We start from the raw sequence: 21,975 nt of genomic DNA on the forward strand, positions 1-21,975 counted from the left end.
AAATCATTAATCTTTCATGTACAGGTTGACCCACAACATTTAGCTCTATTTACTTGTTGTCTACTCACTATTAATGTCAAATATGTCGTGGTGCAAATCTAGTTAGTAGATTCATAGTATGTCACAGCATCAAACATGGCAGTTCAGTTTCTTATGTCTACACATGTGAAAACATGATGCCAAGGCTACTACTTCACTCGTACTCACTTTGTTCCTGCCAATCCCACCTTCCAATAGGAACATGGTATCAATAAGGAATGGTAGATGCAAAAGTGTGAGTTGATAAAGAATGGCACTGGAAGAGAGACAGCAGATCAGGTAGCAGGTCTGGAGCAAGAGAGTCAACATTTTGGGCTTCACCTTTCATCAGGATGAAGGGTTGATGAAGGGTTAACCCTGAACTGTGAACTATCTTGCTCCTCAGATGCTGGCTGACCTGTGCCTTTTCCAGTGCCATTCTTTATCAACTCACACTTTTGCATCTACCATTCCTTATTGATACCATGTTCCTATTAGAAGGTGGGATTGATACCACACTTTATCGACTCTGACTTCTCAAGCATCTGCAGTCCTCACTATCTCCCAGATGCACAAGCGTATTTAAACTTGGTCATTGAGTTTGCAAAGCAGGCAATAATTGTTCATTCAGCTATATAAATGGAACATGTTTAAAAAGCTAGAGAATTCAAAGTATTGGAGAAGATTGCATACAAGAAGAATCTCAACTTTGACAGAATACATATACAGCAGGGGAAGGTCTTGCAAGTGGCTGCAGTTGGAAGATGAAGTTACAAAACAGCTCTGTGAAAATCATCGGTACGGACTCTCAGTTTCTCACATAAAAGTTGACACATTGTTTTTGACTAAAAATTTAGGTCTGTTCATACCTAAAACTAATGTTTACAGTATAACATTTTGTATAGAACTTTACAATGTGACTTTACCACATTTTGGTCCACTGCTAGCCTGTTGTTTCCATCCGTGATCTTAAGATTCAGGGGGATTTATATAGTACAGCAAGATATGTAAACTTAATCATGGATGAGATCCACCATTACTCGAGTATTTATAGTATATAAAAGCTACCATAGTCCCAGATGATCACAGGCTGCTGTGTCATTCGAGAGAGAGAACTGATGGTGCTGTTATCCTGAAGATTGTCAAGTCTCAGCAGAGGGGAATAGTAGGCAGTCAGAATAGCCAGTTCCTTGATAGTGAACATTAACAACAAAGTTGATATTTGCTGAGGATAAAAGCAAATGAATCAAAGGACTTGCTTCACCCAAGCCAGCCTTCAGGTGGATGTTTCTAATATCACAGGTGGAAAGGTTCATTGGAAGTATTTGATGCTGTTAGAATTTTTATTTCTTTATACCTGCCATTTCAGTCCTTTCACCTCTATGTGGAGCTGCTCAGTCATGAGAGCTATGCAATTATCTTCATATAAAATTAAAATAGTTAGAATACAGTCAGGACTTGAAGTTAAGGCAGAGTTGCTACAGTAAACAAAAACAAATGGACAACCACTGCAGATCTAGCAACATCTGCAGAGAGAAAGCAGAGTTAACATTTTAAGTTCAGTGACTGGCCCTTTTTCAGAATTCGGAGTTGCTATAATGTTTGGTTTAATACTAAAGAATGCAGCTGTCCTCAAAGGATAATGTTGTAAAACAATGGCAGTTGCAAGCTAAGCATCAGTTTTAGAATGAAATTTATTTATGCTCTTTTTCCACATAGGCCACGGTTCCCACCACCGCCCCCTGGATTCCCAGGGCCTCCAGGACCTCCTGGGCCATCAGGACCTCCCATGGGTCCAGGACCTGCTCCAGGTATGGGACCAGGTCCCATGTCTAGCCCAGTTTCTGGACCTATGCCAGGCCCTGGCCCAGAGGAGATGTCTTTAGGCTCTGGAATGAATCCAGGACCACCAGTAGGACCAGGCCCTCCAGTAGCATCGTTCATGCAAGGAGATCCAGGAATGATACCTCCTGCCCCTTCTGATCCCAATTTCTATGATAACTACTATCAACAACAGGGAATGCAGATGGACCTTGGTCAAGATGGAGTAGAAGGTAGGACACAGGGTATGAACCTTGTCTTTTCCAGTCCAGGCCATTGATGAATTATCTGTTTTAGTATTGAAAAAAAAACAGAGTTGCAACAGAAGATTGCATTTACCTGAAAATTTGGAGGATTAACCCTGACGATCCCTAATTGACCCATACTTTTCCAAGTGGATATTCATTCTCTCCTTCAGAATTTTCACTAATAGTTTCCCGCCAAGGTGTGGCGCTGGAAAAATACAGCAGGTCAGGTGGCATCTGAGGAACATGCAAGAGTCAACGTTTCAGGCAAGCCCTTCATCAGGAATGTCTCCTACTCCTCAAATTATGCCTGACCTGCTGTGCTTTTCCAGTGCCACACTTTTCGACCCTGATCTCTAGATTTTGCAGTCCTTACTTTCTCCCTACATGGTCAGCAAAGCAAATGGAATCCTATGCTTCTTAGTTGGTTGCATTGAGCATAAAATCAGGGCTGTTATGCTGAACCCTCATAAAATGCTGGTTCTGCCTTAACTGCAGTAGTGTATCCATTTATGTGCACTACTCTTTAGGAAAGACATGGAACCCCTTGAGAAAATGCAGAGGATATTTCCAGAATGGTTCCAGTAATAGGGCCTATTAGTTGCATGGCGAAAGGGAGGACTGCAGATGCTAGAGATCAGAGTCGAGTGTGGTGCTGGAAAAGCACAGCAGGTCATGCAGCATCCGAGGAGCAGGAGAGTTGATGTTTTGGGCAAAATCCCTTCATCAGGTGTATACAATAATGATAGGCTTAGTTAAGTTGGATGAGGAAAATCTCTTAAATTTAGCTGATGGTCTGAGGTCTAGGGGACACAGATTTAAAATTTTAGGCAAGAGATTCAGGGGGATGGTGAGAAAGTGCATTTTATGCAGCAAATGGTCATATCTGGAATTTAATATCTACAATAATTCAAAAGGGAATTGGATGAACATTTCATGAGGGCTGAACTGGGAAATGGGATTAATGGGATCTGGTATGGACTTGATGGGGTTAATGGCCTCCAGAATGAAAGGAAGTGATTGACAGTACTGAAATTATGTATATCATTCTTTATGTCTGTCCAGTTGTACAGATATATAATATTTGGTGATTCCCTCTTTTTTTCAGCCAACTGATATTTCAGCTAAGGCAGCGTATTTGCACACTGGCAGAGAGCATTGGGATTTTGGATTCCATTCTCTATTCTCATTCATGTTGAGTTACCATCTAACCTCTTTTTGCCATTGTTTCAATGGCAAAAAACACTTGAAGAGGCAATGTTTCCCAGCAGATGGTCAAAGAGCGCCTTTGAAAAAGGTCTAGAGCCAAAGTGCATTTCCATCTTCTTTTGCAGAAACTAATTTGCTGGTGAATAGGAAATGGAGGAATCTGTACCTTCACAAGTATTAGATTAGAATAATTGCCACCTGTTTGCCAAATGATTTCTACATCATTATAAACAATACGGAACAATTGTCCCTTTTAACTCCTATGAGCAGGGTGTCAATTCCAAACAATTACTCTTGAACTGTATAAAACAAATACACAGAAAAATAACTTTCTTGTTGCAACAAGAAAAAGTTGATAGGTGTGTGAGAATAATCACCCAAATTCAACATAAATCTTCTTTATCTCTCTTTGATGTGGAGGTGCCAGTGTTAGACTGGGGTGGACAAAGTTAAAAATCACGCAACACCAGATCATAGTCCAACAGCTTTATTTGGAAGTACTAGCTTTCAAAGTGCTGCTCCTTCATCAGGTAGCTGTGGAGAAGGATCACAGGACACAGAATTTATAACAAAAGATCTCAGTGTCATGCAATTAAAATGATATATTGAACAACCTAGATTGCTGTTAAGTCTTTCATCTTTTAGAATGGGTTGCAGGTTTCGGTTCATTAAACATGTAAATCCCAGAACGTCTTTCCAGTCACTTTCTTGAGATTGCTTATGGTTTTATAAAAAAAAAAGGTAACATCTCAGCTCAGACAATGCATTAAAGGTGTGAGGTTAGAGTCTGTTTGTATCGCAATCTTGAGTTTTTGTATAAAACCATAAGCAATCTCGAGAATGTGACTGGAAAGACGTTCTGGGATTTACATATTAATGAACCGAAACCTGCAACCCATTCTAAAAGATTAAAGACTTAAGAGCAATCCAGATTTGTTCAATATATAATTTCAGTTGCATGACACTGAGATCTTTTGCTATAAATTCTGTGTCTTGTGATCCTGCTCCACAGCTACCTGATGAAGGAGCAGCACTTTGAAAGCTAGTACTTACAAATAAACCTGTTGTACTATGACATGGCATTGTGTAATTTTTAACTTTACCTCTCTTTGTTCACTCTTCCTGTTCATACCTCTGCCAGGTGCTTATGAAGAGATGGATGAAGGAGATGGCCAGCCAGTTCTGCTTCCACATATTGAGGAAATGGAAGGTGAAGAGACTGAAGGTGATTCATCCAGTCAGAAGGGCAATGTAAATATTCCTGACTTTCTTCCTGCGGCCCAGCGAGCACTTTTCCTCCGCATCCAACAAAAGCAACAAGAGGAAGAGGAGAAGGCGAAGAGGAAAGCAGAGAACAGCCAACGGGAGAAAGAAAATGAGGAAGGTGCACATTACTTTTATATTCTGATTAGGTATTATTAATTATCTGAGTGTAGCCATAAAGAAACAAGTAAGCAGATGTTTTACAGTTATCCTTAAATGGTGCCTAATTCTTACCTACAATATTTGAAAATTTGTTGTGAATCTGAAGAATTTATATCTACTGTATTCAAATATGTTAGTCAAAAAGAATTAGCAGCAAGAGTGGATCATTCAATCCCCATTTAATAAAATTATTGCTGATCTGATTGTGTTCTTAATTGCAATTTCCTATCTGCCCCCTTCAGAACACTTGACTACATTGTCAATCAAAAATTTATCTAACTCAACCTTGAACACATTCATGAGCCAGCCTTCATTACTTCCTGGGGAAGAGAATTTCACAAATTCTGTAAGAATAGAATTTATCCACATCTTCATTTTAAATTGGAGCCCTGAATCTTTGTCTCATCATTCCAGACAGCCCCACAAGGGTAACATTTTTTTTCAGAATCATTGTCCAATAACCTTCGGATTTTTTATTTCAATAACATCATCTCATATTCCTTTAACCTCCAATGGATATGGGCATAAACTACTAACCTTTCCTCAGAAGATAACCTCTTCATCCCCAGGAATTTTTGAATTAATTATTTTCTGAATTGCTTCTGATGCAGTTCTATTGTTTCTTAAATACACAACACTGTATATGTGTTTTCCTTAAGGCTGTGTACAGCCATAGCAATACTTCTTTATTTTTGTGCTCAATTCCCCTGCAGTAAATGACAACATTCTATTTGCCCTCCACTTGCTGTGCCCATTTTTGTGGCTCATACCAGAACACCCAGACCTCTTGAAAATGTTTAGCTATGCAGCCTAGGAGAAAGTGAGGACTGCAGATGCTTGAGATCAGAGTTGAGAGTGGGGTGCTGGGAAAGCACAGCAGGTCAGGCAGCATCCAAGGAGTATGAGAATCGACGTTTCAAGCAAGAGCCCTTCATCATTCCTGATGCAAGGCTGTTGCCCAAAACATTGATTCTCCTGCTCCTTGGATGCGTCCTGAGCCTCTGTGCTTTTCCAGCACCCCATTCTTAGATCTGCATCCTCTCCTTTCAAATAGTATAGATCAACCTCGATTATCCGAATTGACGACGGGGAGTATTTTGTTTGGGTAACTGATTGTTTGAATAACTGAACTGATCGTAAACAAAGGAACCTTGAAATCTTGTTCAGATAATCCGAAATTTGGATAATTTATGTTCAGATAACCGATGTTGTTCGGTATACTGCTTTTTTTATTCTCCCTGAAGTGAACAAGTTCATATTTTTCCACATATGCCCTGCTAATTCTTTTGTTCATTCATTTAACCAATCTTTGTCCTTGCTACTATTTCTTATGTGCTTTTGACAGCCTAATTTTCCACCTATCTTTGTTGGAAAATTTAGTTACCATAAATTGGGTCTCTTCATCCAAGAGGAAGCTTGATTATCCAGATTTGATTATCTAAATATTGGATTATCCAGGAATATCGCAAGGTCCCGATACTTGGCTAAACTATGTTATCTGGCATTTGATTATCCGGAATTCGATTAACCAAAGGAAATATTCCCCGCCTGTGTCCTTCGGATAATCGAGGTTCCTCTGTAGCTTGTTGAGGCCTAGGACTAATCTGTTTGCACTTCATTAGTTACAAAGTGTCTACTCGAAAATGACCCAGGTATGCCTACGCTATGTTTCCTGTTAATCAATCAATCCTCAATCCATGCAACCTCCTTGGCTGAGGCACTTTACTAAAATACCTTTTGGAAATGCAAGTTTATCACATTCACAGGTTCCCTTAGTCCATCTTGCTTATTACTTCAAACATGTCGAGAACAGTTTCCTTTTCAGAAAGCCATGTTGATTCTGCTAGATTGTTTTATGATTTTTTAAATGTCGGACTGTGAACACCTTAATAATGGATTGTATCATTTTTCTGTGCTAATTGATAGGCTAACTGGCCTGCAGTTGGTTTTCTCCTTTCTGTCTTCCTCCTTTCTTGAAAAGATGTTAGATTTGTAATTTTTATATCTGCTGGGACTTTTGGAAGTTTGCAAGCGATGTATCCACTATTTCTGCAGCCACTTGTTACAAGACCGTCAGATGCTGGCCAACTAGTCCAGGAAGTCTGCCAATCTTCAAGTTTTTGTGCTAATTTTTCACTCATAATTTTAATGAATTTAAATTTCTCCCTCCTTTTTTCTTAGTCAAAAACATCTAACACTAAACTTTATTCATTGGGATTGAATTTTAAATCAGCAGTCCAAGTCTTAATTTTGAGAGTATTGATGGTCCTTGCCAGGCTGTAAGGTTTGATAATGGGTTGTAATACTCATTTACAAGGAGTCTTATTTCCCCCACCCTGCATAAATTGTATCTCCTTCTGCCTGATAAAGACCAACATTGACACCACTAAGCCTATGTTTTTAAATGGAGAATGCTGTCCATTTATCCATTAAGGGTAAATAGATTGAGGGGGACAAGCTGGCATGCAAAGTTAGTAGTCAGAGAGTGAAGGATCAGGAAATGGGATTGAAGGGCTCACAAAGCAGGTTCAACTCTCCTTTCCCCAAACTGCATTGCCATCTAACTCGTTGCTGAACAGTTCTTGCAGCCCCCACATAGACTGGGCATTAACATGGCAGGTAAAGGTTGGAGATGTACTGCATTAAATGAAGACTCTCAATGTCACTTTCAGCTCTTCAGCAAATGTTTGCAAGTCCCTGCTGCACCAGGTCAGACCTTCCAGAGTACATCAACAATCGTTCTGCTCTGTCTAAGCTTTCTGGATCTGATCATCCCCAGCAAGTTACTTGGTGAATTCCCTTTTTCTAACTTTTCAAGATTCTTGTGTGTTCTGTTCCCCGATTTGAACAGAAACTGCCTTCTTACCAGCATACAACTTGGTCTTTTTACACGGTTTTCTTCTGCTTCACTACAGCAACAAATTCTATTCTATCATCTGTGTTTACTTAAGAGATGCTAAAAACTGCAATAGTCAATAAATATCTCAATAGTTTGTTTCACTTGCTTTCCTCATGGAAACCAGAGATCACCTGGGCACTTCTTTGAAATTAAATGTTTATGAGGAATTCACAATCCCCTCCCCCTCCTTTCATTTTCAAACCTTTCATTTTGCTTCAAATGAAGGTATGTTTTGAAGCATAATCATCCTGGAAAGGTCACCATTTAAGACAACATAAACATTTTTACTATCTGATATACCTCTTAGTCATTTTTGTGGGTTTAAACTGCCTCACATTGCATGACTTAACTTGAAGTAGCAAAGTGGAGAAACCAGGGTTGTGCAGTATATTACACCACAAAATATATTGAAAGTTTGTGCACTTTCTTAACTTTATTATTCTATCATACTTGAACTAAAATAGCTCTTGCAGTATTTAATAGGGTGTTGTTCTGTGCTTTATAGGTGATGGTGATAATTGGTACTCAAGTGATGAAGAGGATGGTGGAAGCAGTATGAGCTCCATATTAAAAACACTTCGTCAGCAATCTGCTAGCAAGTCTCAAGTGCAAGCCCAGAGGATGGTACATAACAACAATGGTAATAGCCAGAATGCTGTTGATCCACGCCTTCAGAAAGAGAGGCAATCAAATGTGAATCGACCTGTGGACCCTCGGATTTCGAGGGACCCCCGGCTTTCTCGCAGCATTGAGAACACATCAGGAACTCCTGCTTCCGATACGCTTGCTGCAGAAAGCAGGACTGTGACTGCTGTGAAGACAGATGCCAGTAATCAGCCGACCCCTGCTATTGCAAAACCTCAAACCGCAATTAATGAGGAGGAAGGAGAGAGAATTCTGAGAGACAGGGCTGTCGCCATTCCTCTTGATCCTTTGCTGGGTTCTTCACTCAGGGATCCTAGGTGTCAGCTGAAACAGTTTAGCCACATTAAAATGGACATCTCCCTAGGTAAACCTCATTTTGCTAAAAGTGTTCTATGGAGCCCAGAGGACTTGATCCCTCTGCCTATTCCTAAGCCAGATCCTGTAGCTGCTCCTGCACCCTTCCCAGTATTGGATCCTCGGATAAACCGTTCTCCACAAACTGGTCCTTCAGACCCTAGGCAGCGTATTGCTGATCCAGTAGTGGAGCCCCCCCAGCCAGCAGCAAGTCCTGCCCTTCCAGACTTGAGCTTATTGTCCAGATTACTGAAGAGTGTGGATGCTTCAGCAACCAAGGTGACGGCACAGAGTGACAAACCTTCTGACCCCAGGATGCGAAAGATACCTGCGGATCCAAGACTGCAGAGGTCCTCTACTGGACTCCAAACCTCTAACTCACAATCTGGAAAACTTGTGGAACAAACTGAGTCCCCTGTTACCCCTTTAGGGAAGGAATCGAGTGCTGGTCTTGCACCATATGATCCCAGGTTGGTTACTGCTGGTGGTCAGAGCAGAGGAGGAGCTGGAGGACAGAGCAGTATGCTGACTGGCATTAGTTTGTATGACCCAAGAACTCAGAGCACCCAGGGTGCAAATATCAGAAACGTAGAGTCTTCCAGTGAAGGTAACCAGCTGAAAGGGTCAGACATCCCTAAAAGTACCACTAAGCCAAAAGAGCCATTGTTTGTAAGAAAATCAGCATTGGATCAACTGGAAAATGATAAGTCAAGTTCAGAAACTTCCACAGACAGATATAATAGTTACAACAGACCTAGGCCAAAACTAGCCACACCTGCTGCCCCGTCACAGGATTCAGGTCAGTCAGGAGTGCATAGCCTCCCAGTGCCATCTCTGTTTGGACTGATTCACCCCCAATTTTCTGAGGTGAAACAGGTCACTAAATCTGGCTCAGGTAGCCCCTTTGGTGGGAACAGTCCTCACGAGGAGAGCGAGCAGGACACAACCTCCCTGAAGGATGTTTTTAAAGGATTTGATCCGACTGCGTCACCGTTTTGTCAGTAAATTGTAAAAGGACAGTGAATTCTGCATTTATTTCTGTATATTTAACCTCATAGCAGGGGCTGGACACAGCATCGGGCAATATTTTATCATATTCTTTAACTTTGTAATTTAATACATCGATAAATGTGAATATGCTTAGAAAACAGGTGATAGAATTCATCAAGTTGAAGTTTAGTGGGTTTGGCAGAGCAATATCTGAATCCAAAATGTGATTCAGGCAGTGATTCAGACTCTTCAAAATCAAAACAAGCAAAAATGTGCTTTTTACAGCTATTAATTTTGAAGCATTCTTTCTAAAGAAAAGTCAGTCTGTCTAATAGCAGATGCTTGTCTGTCACAAAATACAGAGATCCCACTGATTTGGACATTTTCTTTTGACTGGACACAGTCTTTTAGAAGTAGTGCAGTATAATTAAACGTATAAGTACATAATTGACATCAAATGTATATATAATATGTTCTGAGTTGAATGGCAAACTTGGGCAGTGACCCTTTGACACATTCAGATGAGTCTTGTTCTGTGGGTTCCTGAGTTTATCTCTTCCCACTTGACCTGGGGAGGAAGAGGTTGAAGCTGGGATTTATCAAATGAGTAGGCCTCCTGCAGCCTGTGCCTCACTAGATATTCCCAGTCTGCGAGGCAAAACTCCCAAAAATATTTCACATATAAGGCTGTGAAATATTCCAGAATTAAACAAAGAACCCTATCAGAAATATTGAATATCTTAAACATGTATTTTAAAAATACACATATATATGTATATAAACTATACTTTTGCTAAACTGAGGGACATAATATTCAAAAATAACAGAATTTTTTTTATCAAAGATAAAGAGCTTATATTTAAAAAAAAGAAGCACCTGGTTGCAGCCATGGTACCTGGTTCCCCAGAAACTGTGGCAAGAACTGATGGTTCTTTGTTAACATTCCTGGAACATGTCCAAATTGGATACGTCTTCCAGGTTACCAAGGCTTTCTCAACTTAAGGATTCCACTATCCATGAAATTTCCACAACTGACTCCAAATACTATATATTGAAATATTTCTTCTGTGGAGAAATCATACACAAGGTGCTGCTTTGTTTTACTTTTGTTTTAGTATCTTTATATGGTAAATATGTACAAAATGCAGAGAAAAAGTCAAGCATTCACATAGTTTTAGACCTGTTTGTATCTGTAGCTTAGACACTGAAGAATCAGAGACTGATGGATTAGTGTAGAATAATCTGTGAATAAAATGCTTTTTTTTTCTGTTTGTAAGGCTCCCACATTTCCTAAAATTGAGATCAGATAAATAGCGACAAGATAATTTTGGTTTAATAATACGTGTAAATACATAGGGTTTGCTGTTAAAATTTACTTGTAACAAAGTTTCCACTAACTCTGTGTTAATTCCTTGACCGAATTATTTTATTTTTACAATTATTATCGGTTCGTGCTTTTATCCACTGGTCCATCTGGTACGCCAAGCTAATTTCCTGTTACAGTGCTGTAAAATTGATGCTTTGCTTCCTTGTCAGATGGTTATAACTTCTCAGAGTTGCCAATCAAATCCAAACAGACTAATTACCTTAATCGGTTTCAACAAGCCACATCCAATATTGTCATGTCTGGAGTCAGGTTATAGAGTAAATTCATTCTCAGCAGATGCTGCTAATTTACTAGCAGAGGCGTGTTGACAAGCAAACAAGATAGCAAGTGCAAAATTAACCTGTCAGTGTCAGCAAGGTGTAGAACTTGTCAACAAGATTTATATTATGATCAGCTAATGTGTTGACTGTTAGCTTTGGGGTTTAACATTGCAGGGTTAATATTTAGGATTATGTGATAGAGAAATATGAATAAAAAGGTTCAAGTAAAGCTGAAGTATTCACCTTGTGGTGGAAAGAAGGACGGTGCATTCTGGTGAGTTAATCTTGGATGTACTCAATGCAACATAGATATGACCTAGGGCAAAATGGAATGGGTTTTGTTTTGTTGGGCTGCGTTAAAATCCTGTAGTGTTACATATACAATAAATAATTTAATAATGTGGATTTCGACCTGATACTAGGAGTGTGGATAACCTGATTTCCAATATGAAGACTGTCTGGAGCTTACTTTGCAATGATGCTGTCTAAAAGAGCGATAGCTGTATTAGTGTTGGGATTGCAATGACCTTGTACAGTTCTGCCAAATATATTTTTGTTACGCATATAGTATAGTGAATTATCTGTGGTGTACTCCATTGGTGTAATTAACATTTATTACACAAGGTTGTATGCTTTTTGACCTTATGATACCATTCAGTATCTAGTATGGAGCAGCTGGCTGACGTCACATAGTGCAATATTCTAAGTTGTATTTACATTGTGTTTCAATTGTACAATATTTGATACTTTGAATGTTTGACAGGTATATTCCAATATTCGGGCTCATGGAGTTATAAAATGCAGGAGCACTGATGCCATAGAAGCTGTTGATCAGGTTCTCAGCCTTTTTAAATTCACTTCCCAAGCATTTGTTCTATATCATTAACATTTTGGAGATGATGTCCTTTTTTAATGAGGTGTATTTATATATTTTATGTACAAATTACTAAGGATCTGTATAAATTGTTTGCTTTTCTTCATTTCAAAATATGTGTGGGGTATTTGAAATGTCCTCTTCTTGGACGACACGTAAGTGTAATCAACAAGCCATTTATTATAAGTTAACAATCTTTAGCCGTGATTTAGTAATTCCCACACTTTTTATCAACTTTCATTTGAAGCACATTTTATCTTTGGTGCATGAGTATTATCACTGAAATAATTATGAAAGTTAACTTAAATTTATTGTTTTTTAAAGTCTCATCAAAATAAGTCTTCCTCTTTTAAGAATTATTCTGTCTATAACTGATATTCAGAATAGAAAATGTCCAGAAAGATGAAGTTAATTTGTGGACTTTTTGAAATCGTGTCCCTCGGACATTTTTAAGTGAATATGGTCAGTCATGGTGCCACCTTGTTTTTTTTTTGCCAGTCATTGAAAGGAGAAGCAAGGTATAAATTCCATACCACATATCCATTCTATGTTTCTTTCTTCACAAGATAACAGTTTTAATATACCAAATAGGAATCGTTCCATTTTAAGAAATTTAAGCTACAAAAGTGGAGATAAATTCTTTGCACAGACAGTATTAACAAATGGAATATTCAGGAATGAGGAAGTTTAGTTTACAGATGGATCAAGTTCACTGGTGACAAATAAAATTGCCATTTGGCTATTTTCACCAGCTTTACTGAAACACCAATTGTGATCCGATTTTGAGATGATGTGAAATGTGATTTACTACATGTTAGTAAAAATATAGTATATCCACCATACAGAGAAATTGAACTGCAGTTTAATATTTAGGGTTGGCTAAAGTTTGAGCAATCTCTTTTACCAAGTCTGTATCTTCTGAAGTCCCAAGATGTTACCTATTCCAGAAGGTATCAGATGGGACAGTGTAGGCTGCATTGTTCATGCAGCATCACTATGCACTGTTGAAATGGGAAGAAATTGAAGGGCTTCTGTTCGTAATTCTGTAGCTGAGTGGTACTCTGACGTTTCACTGAACTAGTTTGGAATGGCACTTCATATGTGGTTTTACAGGGAACAGTATTATAATAGGGCTATTTGTACTGCAATCTTACTGCTTGTAACAATTGACATCTGAAGGGAAACTTCATACAGTGCAAGATCAGTTGCAAATGAGAAGATCGTTTAAAAATTTAGGGTGACTGTAAATGAAACGTATTCTTTACACAGCTGTATTATCTCTTCAGTGAATTTGGATTTAATTTCATTTGGATTCATTTTTGAGTGGCCAAATATGCAGCCTGTGCTTCCTTTGTGTGTGTGTCTGTATGTGTGCAGATGCCTTGATTTGTCTTGTATTGCAAACACATTTTAGGCAATTTATCCTTGGATTATTCAAATGGTTTGAGACTGCAAAATGATAATCAATTTTTGAAAAGGAAGAGCATTCAAAGTTACATTGAGAAGTCAGAAAAATGGCGCTTGGTGAATTACTCACTTGGAAAGCTCGTGCAGACATGATGGACTGAATGGCCTCCAGTGCCATAACAATTCTATGAATCTGTAATTTAATTGTCATAGTTATGCTTTGTTTAAAAGTCCATCACTCTTTCAACTCGAGTGTTAATCACATCAAAGTAAGTGAGTTTGTTAAAACAGTACAATATGATTTTTTAAAAAAAAGATCATTGAGTTAGGTTTGCAGGCTTATACTCCTTGAAGTACACAGGATGAAAACCTCATGGCCAGTAGGCATTGCTGCTTTGATTTAAATCCACTTTGTGACTCTGCTAACATTTAGTAACATTAGTGTGTTCAACAGTTTAAGATATCAAGTTGCACTTGTTTGTAATACGTTTAAACATTTTCCATGTACTATAGTGTGCCAATTCTGAAATGAATTAGATAAATTTGCAAAGATTTGAGTGGTTGCTCCAAAATGAATTTCAGTTGTCTTAATTCAGATCTTACCAGTACACACTGAATTCTTTATTGTGGATTGATTATTGATTAGATTTGATTGATGAAAAGACTGGGATTTTAATGGTTTGGCTAATGTATATACACAAAAATAGTCAACCACATGTTCTCTTGGGCCAAATACAACTTCTGCACTGATTCCAAAACAGGTTTTATAACTGTTCTGCTAATATAGAAAGCAAACACAGCTAATATTTACAAAGTACTTTGCTATTTGACTTGTGGCAGCTAAAATTACCACACAAGAGATGTCCAATATACAAAGTGTTGCCTCATGCTGGGTCCAGCCTCTTCACACAGCTCCCACAAATCTGTTTTCCTTATGTGTAAAAGAAAATCAGTCTTTGTATTTATCTGTCTTTGAAATGATCGTATTAATTAGTTAACTATATATCTTCCTTTAAACAAAAGATGCTATTTGAAGAGACATCACAGCATGCTGAAGAAACTTGTGTAAGTGTGTTATGTTGCATCCTTAAACCATCAATATCACATCTCATTTGTGATAGGTAGATTGTATTGTCATGTATCTTTCAACTTTTTAACCAACAACTAATAAAACATACAATATTGACATTTTATTCTTGGTGATGGGTATGTCCTCTTAGTTTTTTTCAGGTTGTGATTAGCTATAGTGCTGGTTGGTTATTAGTCACGTTTTTGATCAAGACCTAGTGACCATTGCTAGAAATGTATGTACTAACCATTGAGGTTAGAATCAGGTTCTGTCATGATTGCTTCTTTGGTGAAGAAATTTATTGTCTAGGTCGCTGTCAAATAAAGAATTGTCAGTTGGACAAGATATTGAAGATTTGCTGCCACCTGTGAAATTATACATAATGTCAGAGCCATGGTAAAAGGAATAAATAGAGGGAGCGGGGAAGCTAAAAATCTGGGGAGTGGGGAGTCTCTAAGTTTTCAGTTGAGATACCATTCACTGAAATATCAAACGAGGTCAAGAAATAGGAATGGAAGAGATGGTGCACTACTTTAATCCTAGCTGATAGAGTGGGAGACATTTGTAGGGTTATGGTGTAAGCGGGGCTATGGGACTAATCAGGATTGCTCTTTGAAAGGTGTAGTTGCTGGACAAGTTTTGGGGAGTCAGGAGATGACTTACTCAGTGCAGAATGCCCAGTCTCTGACCTACTCTTATAGTCTCAGTATTTGTATGTCTGGTCCTGAAGAAGGGCTTATGCCCGAAATGTCAATTCTCCTGTTCCTTGGATGCTGCCTGACCTGCTGCGCTTTTCCAGCAACACATTTTCAGCTGAGATCAGTTATGATCAATAGTAACCCTCAGTAACAAAGAACTCTTATCTAGCAGCTCCAGCTCTGTAAAACTCAACTTCAATCACTGAAAGCCAAAACTAAAATCCTGGGTCTGTAAGAGCCTGGAGCCACCCACTCATGCCAACCCACTTTTGTCCAATTTTTTTTACATCCCATAAGTTATTTACTCTGCTTTCCATGGAGCAGACACACTTGGTATAATTTTTTTACAACACTCCCCTTCATAAGAACGAAGACAGACAAATCCCTTTTAAAGGTGCATATTATTACATTGTACATGATTCTCAAAAACATTATGCAAGAAATTTAGAAGAGAAATGGAATGTTGGCATTAAATACTAAGGGTATAGATTAGAAAAGGGGCAAAGACTTTCTAAATTTCATAGAGCTTTAGTGAGACTTTAATGAACTGAGGTGCTGTCCAACCAGATCCCACAGCTCAACTCTTACCCCAACAATTAAGATCAGTGATGAGATCTTGAAAAACTTGGATAATTTTCCATACTTAGAAGCAATTCTTAATGGAAGCTGACATAGATGACAAAATTAATTCATTACTCATAATATGCCAGATCAGCTGCTAGTTTTATGACACACTCAGGATTTAGTTGAACAAGACTAAAACCTACAAGACAACTGAACATATTTTGATGTTGTAAATCCAGACATTTAAGTAAAAGAAGTGATAATTAAGAAACCAAGGCAGCAACATGACAACTTGTTGAGCCTTTACTTTCCATCTCAGCTTTGTGCAAATTTGGAGATATTGGTATTCTCAGTTCTTCTGCTGTGACTACTTCTATACTTATTTGTTTTCCCAAGCCACATGCTTCAGCTTGCTTTTATCAAATCTACAGTTTCCATCTCTGGGACATTTCTTTGTTTCTGAGCAGTTAGACTTGAACTCTGGGGTTTGAACCCTTTTTGATTGACCATCTCATGTTCAGAGCCAGCCTAGCTGCTGAGTAGCTGAAGACATTTTGTGCTCAATGTCTAGTCTGTTCTCGATCTATAAAGTGCCTCATCTACAGATGAGATGCTGTTTTCTTCAATTTGTATTCTGGTTCACTGGGATATTGCTGTTAGATGAGCACAACAATGATAACGAGAACACAAGGGTGAATTGGTAAGCGACTGAAGATTGGGATCATACTTCCTTTCCGCAAAATGATTGCCCAGTTTGGGTTTGATCTCCCCAGTGTTGCTTTATCTACTTACTTTATCTAACTGTAAAATCTGATGTTAAAGACAATTGAAATCTGACAATGGACTTGAAAAGACAGAGTTTTTACTTTTACAAAATTAAGCAATATTCTAACAAAATAAAGCAAAGAATTGCAGATACTGGAAATCTGAAACAAAAAACATAACTGTTGGAGAAACTTTGCAGGTCTGGCAGCATCTTTGGAGAGAAAGCAGAGTTAATGTTGAGTTGAGTGACCATTCTTCGGAACAGGAAGGTCAGCTTAAGTCTTGAAACAAGAACCTTTGAATTAAATGTTACATCTGGTCAATTATAAATGTGAAACATGAAGCAGTGGTAAAGATGAAGAAGTTCAACAGCTTCATGTTGTGATGCTTAATAAGGATCCTAAGGGAAGCTGAGTCAAGAAAAGAATTAACAAAGGAGTATTGAATGAGACAGGAAAAACAAGAGAACTCATCAATAATATTGAGAATTACTAATTAAATTCTTTGGACATATTATTCATACATTAGAGTTGACATAGCTAATCACCACCACAAAGAAGAATGGAAGAAGAACAAGAGGCCAACAGCAAAGGAAGCAGCTGTAAATCTTAAAGAGAGTGACTTAATCAGAACATTAGCAATGATTGGAAATATTTTAAACAATTCGAACATCTGTAAGCGTTCTATCCTTTACAGTCATTCAGCGTAAACACTGCATTTTTGATGAGATGAGCTTTGCAAGTTCCCGAAGTTATGGAAAAAGGGGAAGAAACTCATTTCAGTATCAACCAAGGAGGTCATCAAATGTATGAACTGGGAGTAGTCCATTTGACCTACTCAAGCCTGCTCCATTATTCAATAACATAATGGCTGATCTGACTGGCCACATTACATGTCCCAAACTGCCCTGACATCAAACCACAGTTTTTAACAAAAAAGCCATGTTACATTTAAAGGACGTTGATTATCTTTGATTTAATTGCTTCCTCTTAAAAATAATTCTGATTAAAACTGGTCAGTAGCCCATATTTGTATATTTTTATTTTATTTAAATTATTCATTCACAGGACATGGATCCCACTGGTTAGGCCAATCTTTATTGCCCATTCCTAATTGCCCAAAAAGCACTTGAGTTAACCACATTGCCGTGCATCTGGTGGAGCCACATGTAAGCCAGACTGGGTAAGGATGGCGATATTTTTCCCAAAAGGACATTAGTGAACCAGATGGGTTTTTCTTGAAAATCAATAACAGTGTTATGTTTATCATTGGATTCTTAACCCTTGAATTTTTAAAAAATTGAATTCAAATTCCACCATCTGCCGTTGTGGAATTTGAATTTGGGTCCCCTGCACATGAAGAAGGGCTTATGCCTGAAACGTCGATTCTCCTGCTCCTCGGATGCTGCTTGGCCTGCTGTGTTTTTCCAGCACCACATTTTTCAACTCCCCTGCACATTGTCTAGGTCTTAATAATTGGGTGATAATCTAACAAAGCCATTGCTTCCTTTTTGAAGAAATAAATTGTTCTGCAGAGTCCCAAATAAAATGCAGCTAGATATAACTGTTTGATCTGAAATTATGACTGAGAATTTTCACTTTCAAGAGTCAACAGAAACACAAAGAGGCAGTTGGACACCCAGACTTAACCCTATAGAAAATGTATATTTTACATCTGCACTTATCCTTATCAAATGAAGTCTCTATTAGTTTTTTTCTTTCAAAACTAAACTATTGTAACCATTCAATTAAAGTTGGGGGAGAGCTTATGCTCATTTTAACATAATATTCTGAATGTATTTTGGTTTATTGGAAAATACAAATGGGGCTTTTATTGTGGAACGGCAAGAGATAATGCCATCATTTTCATAAGGAATTTTATTGATTTTTTTTTAGAAATTTCAAGGAATGAAAGTGTTGCTGACCAGACCAGCGTTTGTTGCCCATCTCTGATGGCCCATAGAGCAGTTAGTAATCAACCATATTGTTGTGAATTTAGAGTCACATTTAGGCCACATTGGCACATTACCTTCCCTAAAGGACATTGATGAAACAGATGGGTTTTTAATGGCAATCAGCTCTGATTACATGGGTGCCATTAGCTTGTTTAAATTGTAGATTTTTATTGAATTCAAATTTCCCCATCTGTGCTGGGACTTGAACTCATGTCCTCAGAATATTTCTGGGGAGTTCAGAAGAAGGGTCACTGGACTTGAAACCTTTGCTCTGCTTTCTCTGCACAAATGCTACCAGACCTGCTGAGTTTCTCCAGTAATTTCTGTTGTTTCCTCAGAACATTAGACTGGGGTCCTGTATTACAACTACAGTGACACTACCAGCTTGCCATTGCCACCTCCTAAATGATATTTGTGTCTTGCACTAACTCGTTGGCAGCTCCTCATCATTTCCTCCTCTTCATATTCCTTCCTTATGATGTGAATATTCCATAATTTCCAGGTGTTTTTCTTTCCCCATTATCAAAGCAGTAACCGTTGATTACTATGGCAATTACTCCAATGATTCCACCATTTAAAAAGATCTAATATTGCCTGAATAGATGGTTAGCACAACTGTCTTCGCTGATTCTGCCTATTGAAATTCTGCCAAGAATAGATTGGTTGAGGAGGATAGTTAACAATTTTCCAGCTGATTTATAGATTCTTCCAATAAACTGTTTTGGACTAAATTAATCAGCTCATTATCTGGAAGTAGATACCACTTAAAATTAACCTGACTCCCTTCTGTCAATCTTTGACACTGATGGACTGTAACTATTGTCAGCAATGGAAACAAGTAAGAACTCAACTTCAGCAAGCGTTTCTTCTGTTAGCTGTTTTATGAACGGGGGAAAACCACAAGAGTAGTTTCCTCATTTGCACATAGAGTCAAAAACATAGATGGCAGGGAAACAGACTCTTCGGTCCAACTTGTCCATGCCAACCAGATATCCTGAATTAATCTAGTCCCATTTGCCAACACATGGTCCATATCCCTGTAAATCATTCCTATTCATGTACCCATCAGATGCCTTTTAAATGTTGTAATTGTACCAGCCTCCACCACTTCCAGTGGCAGCTCATTCCGTATACACAGTACCCTTTGCATGAAAAAGTTGCCCCTTAGTTCCCTTTTAAATCTTTCCCCTCTCAGCCTAAATTTATGCCCTCTAGTTCTGGATTCCCCCAATCCAGGGAAAATACCTTGTCTGTTAAAACTATCCATGCCCCTCATGATTTTATAAACCTCTATGTGGTCACCCCTCAGCCTCTAATGCTCCAAGGAAAACAGCCCCAGCCTATTCATGTTCAAAAACAGATGCATTCTTAAATTGTTCTGGCTTCCTTGAATGACAAGAACCTGTTTTCAAAAAGATCAAAAACAAATAATGTTTTTGTAAGTTTTGAAAAGTTTAAATGTTTATTGTTCAGCCATGAGTATTTTCTCAGTCACAGCCAGTTACACACAGAAGAAAATATTGTGATTACGAAAAATGTACCTTGTACTTTAAAGTTCATACCTCTCTGTCACACTTGATTTTTCTGATATATTGAAGCATTGCAGTTTCTTCAGTACAAAAATGTCTGGAAGTTTAAGGAGATGAATTTGTTGTGGTTTATTGCTCACAGTAGCACATTTCTCTTGATCCACTCTGGTTGGGGACCAATTGAACCTTGCAGTGGAAAACTTTGGTTCCACAGATAAAGAGGGAAAGACCTGTTATGATTCTGTTCCTTCGCTTGTCTGGATCTTTCTCCCTTATTGTTCCAAAAATGCACTGCATTGAATATCCTCACCTGAAAATCTAGTTTCTATCATGCGACAAGAGTGTTTTTGTCTATTATCCTCATGAATGGCTTCCAATGACTTGGATTTGACACACAAAAGGGTCTGAGTTTCATCCACTCATGTTGTGATAGAAAAGGGTTTGTTCCAACCCCATCCTTTATAATTCCACTCCAAACCTGAAACACCTGCAAGCAGTATTGTGAACCAGTTTCTTTAACTATCTATAAACATAAATACAGAATAGGAACTGAAGTAGATCATTTGGCCCCTTCGGTTCTCTCTGTCCTTCAAGATCATGGTTGATCTGTTTGTGTTTTGAATTCCATTTTCCCTTCAAACCCCATAATCCTTGATAGTCCTGCATAATAAGTATCTATCTACCTCAATGTTAATTTAGATTAGGGCAGACATTAACCACAGGAAAGGTGTGTTGCATTTTAATTACTTCTCAAAAGTAGTTTCTGAAAGTTTAATTGCGTTTGAATGTCTTAGAGATGTGAGAATTAGTTCCAGGGCTTTGTGTAGTTTGCTGCATGTTAACAAGAAGGATGGTTGCGACTCATCTCCATTTTTTTGTTGTAAGTATTTATTCTCCATGCTTTTTAGAGTAACATATCCATTTCGAATTTCTGCCCTATGAATTTGTATTGCATGTCTGCGATAACTGCAACAATTGGAATATGTTGAAAAGTAGCAACTTTTCTAAAAGTATGCAAAATTGAGTGTGTTGATTTTATGATGAGATTAGATTAGTTACAGTGTGGAAACAGACCCTTCAGCCCAACAAGTCCACACCGACCCACCGAAGCGCACCCACCCAGATCCATTCCCCTACATTTACCCCTGCGCCTAACACTACGGGCAATTTAGCATGGCCAATTCACCTAAACTGCACATTTTTGGACTGTGGGAGGAAACCGGAGGAAACCCACGCAGACACATGGAGAGCGTGCAAACTCACACAGTCAGTCGCCTGAGGCGGGAATTGAACCCGCGTCTCTGGTGCTGTGAGGCAGCAGTGCTAACCACTGTGCCACCCATGACAACTGGCCTTGTTCTGCATTTACCTCGAATCATGGTTGACTGACAGCTGCTTGTAAATTCCATGCTCTACCCAAGGTCAGATACAACAACTTAAATTTATGTAACGCCGTTAAACGTCCCAAAGTGCTTCACAGGCACATCATAAAGCAAGTTTGACAATGAATCAATTACAGTGATATTAAACAGAAGATGACCAAAATCTTGGTTGAAGAGGCACAATTAAGAAGTGCCTCATAGAATGAAAGCGAGGTACAGTAGTATAAAAAAGGAATTCCAGAGCTTGGGACTCAGGTAACTGAAGGCAGAGCCACTAGTGGTAGAGTGATTAAAATTGGGAATGCACAGATGGCAACATGATATTGTTGGTGGTAAATATTCAAATATGAACTCTACTAGGATGATATGGATTTAGACTTTAATGCCATATACTCAAGTACAGGACTACAGTGAAATGTATAATGTCACTATATATGGTGCCATCTTAGGTGCAAAGATACCTAGATACAAAAAAAACTT

At 38.4% G+C, this 21,975-nt stretch overlaps 1 protein-coding gene across 3 annotated transcripts in view; it reads left to right on the forward strand.

Annotated features, from left to right (window-relative positions):
• zc3h4 (zinc finger CCCH-type containing 4) overlaps positions 1-11,669 on the forward strand; it is a 160,139-nt gene extending 148,470 nt beyond the window's left edge. For all 3 annotated transcript variants that reach the window (XM_043681008.1, XM_043681007.1, XM_043681006.1), the window contains 3 exons: positions 1,738-2,072; positions 4,435-4,677; positions 8,123-11,669. In XM_043681008.1, the coding sequence (XP_043536943.1) occupies positions 1,738-2,072; positions 4,435-4,677; positions 8,123-9,621 (2,077 nt within the window). In that variant the 3' untranslated portion in view covers positions 9,622-11,669. The remainder of the gene's footprint in view (positions 1-1,737; positions 2,073-4,434; positions 4,678-8,122) is intronic.
• Positions 11,670-21,975: the final 10,306 nt, after the last annotated feature.

Source organism: Chiloscyllium plagiosum, chromosome 41, assembly GCF_004010195.1.
Source record: "Chiloscyllium plagiosum isolate BGI_BamShark_2017 chromosome 41, ASM401019v2, whole genome shotgun sequence".
NCBI lineage: Eukaryota > Metazoa > Chordata > Chondrichthyes > Orectolobiformes > Hemiscylliidae > Chiloscyllium > Chiloscyllium plagiosum.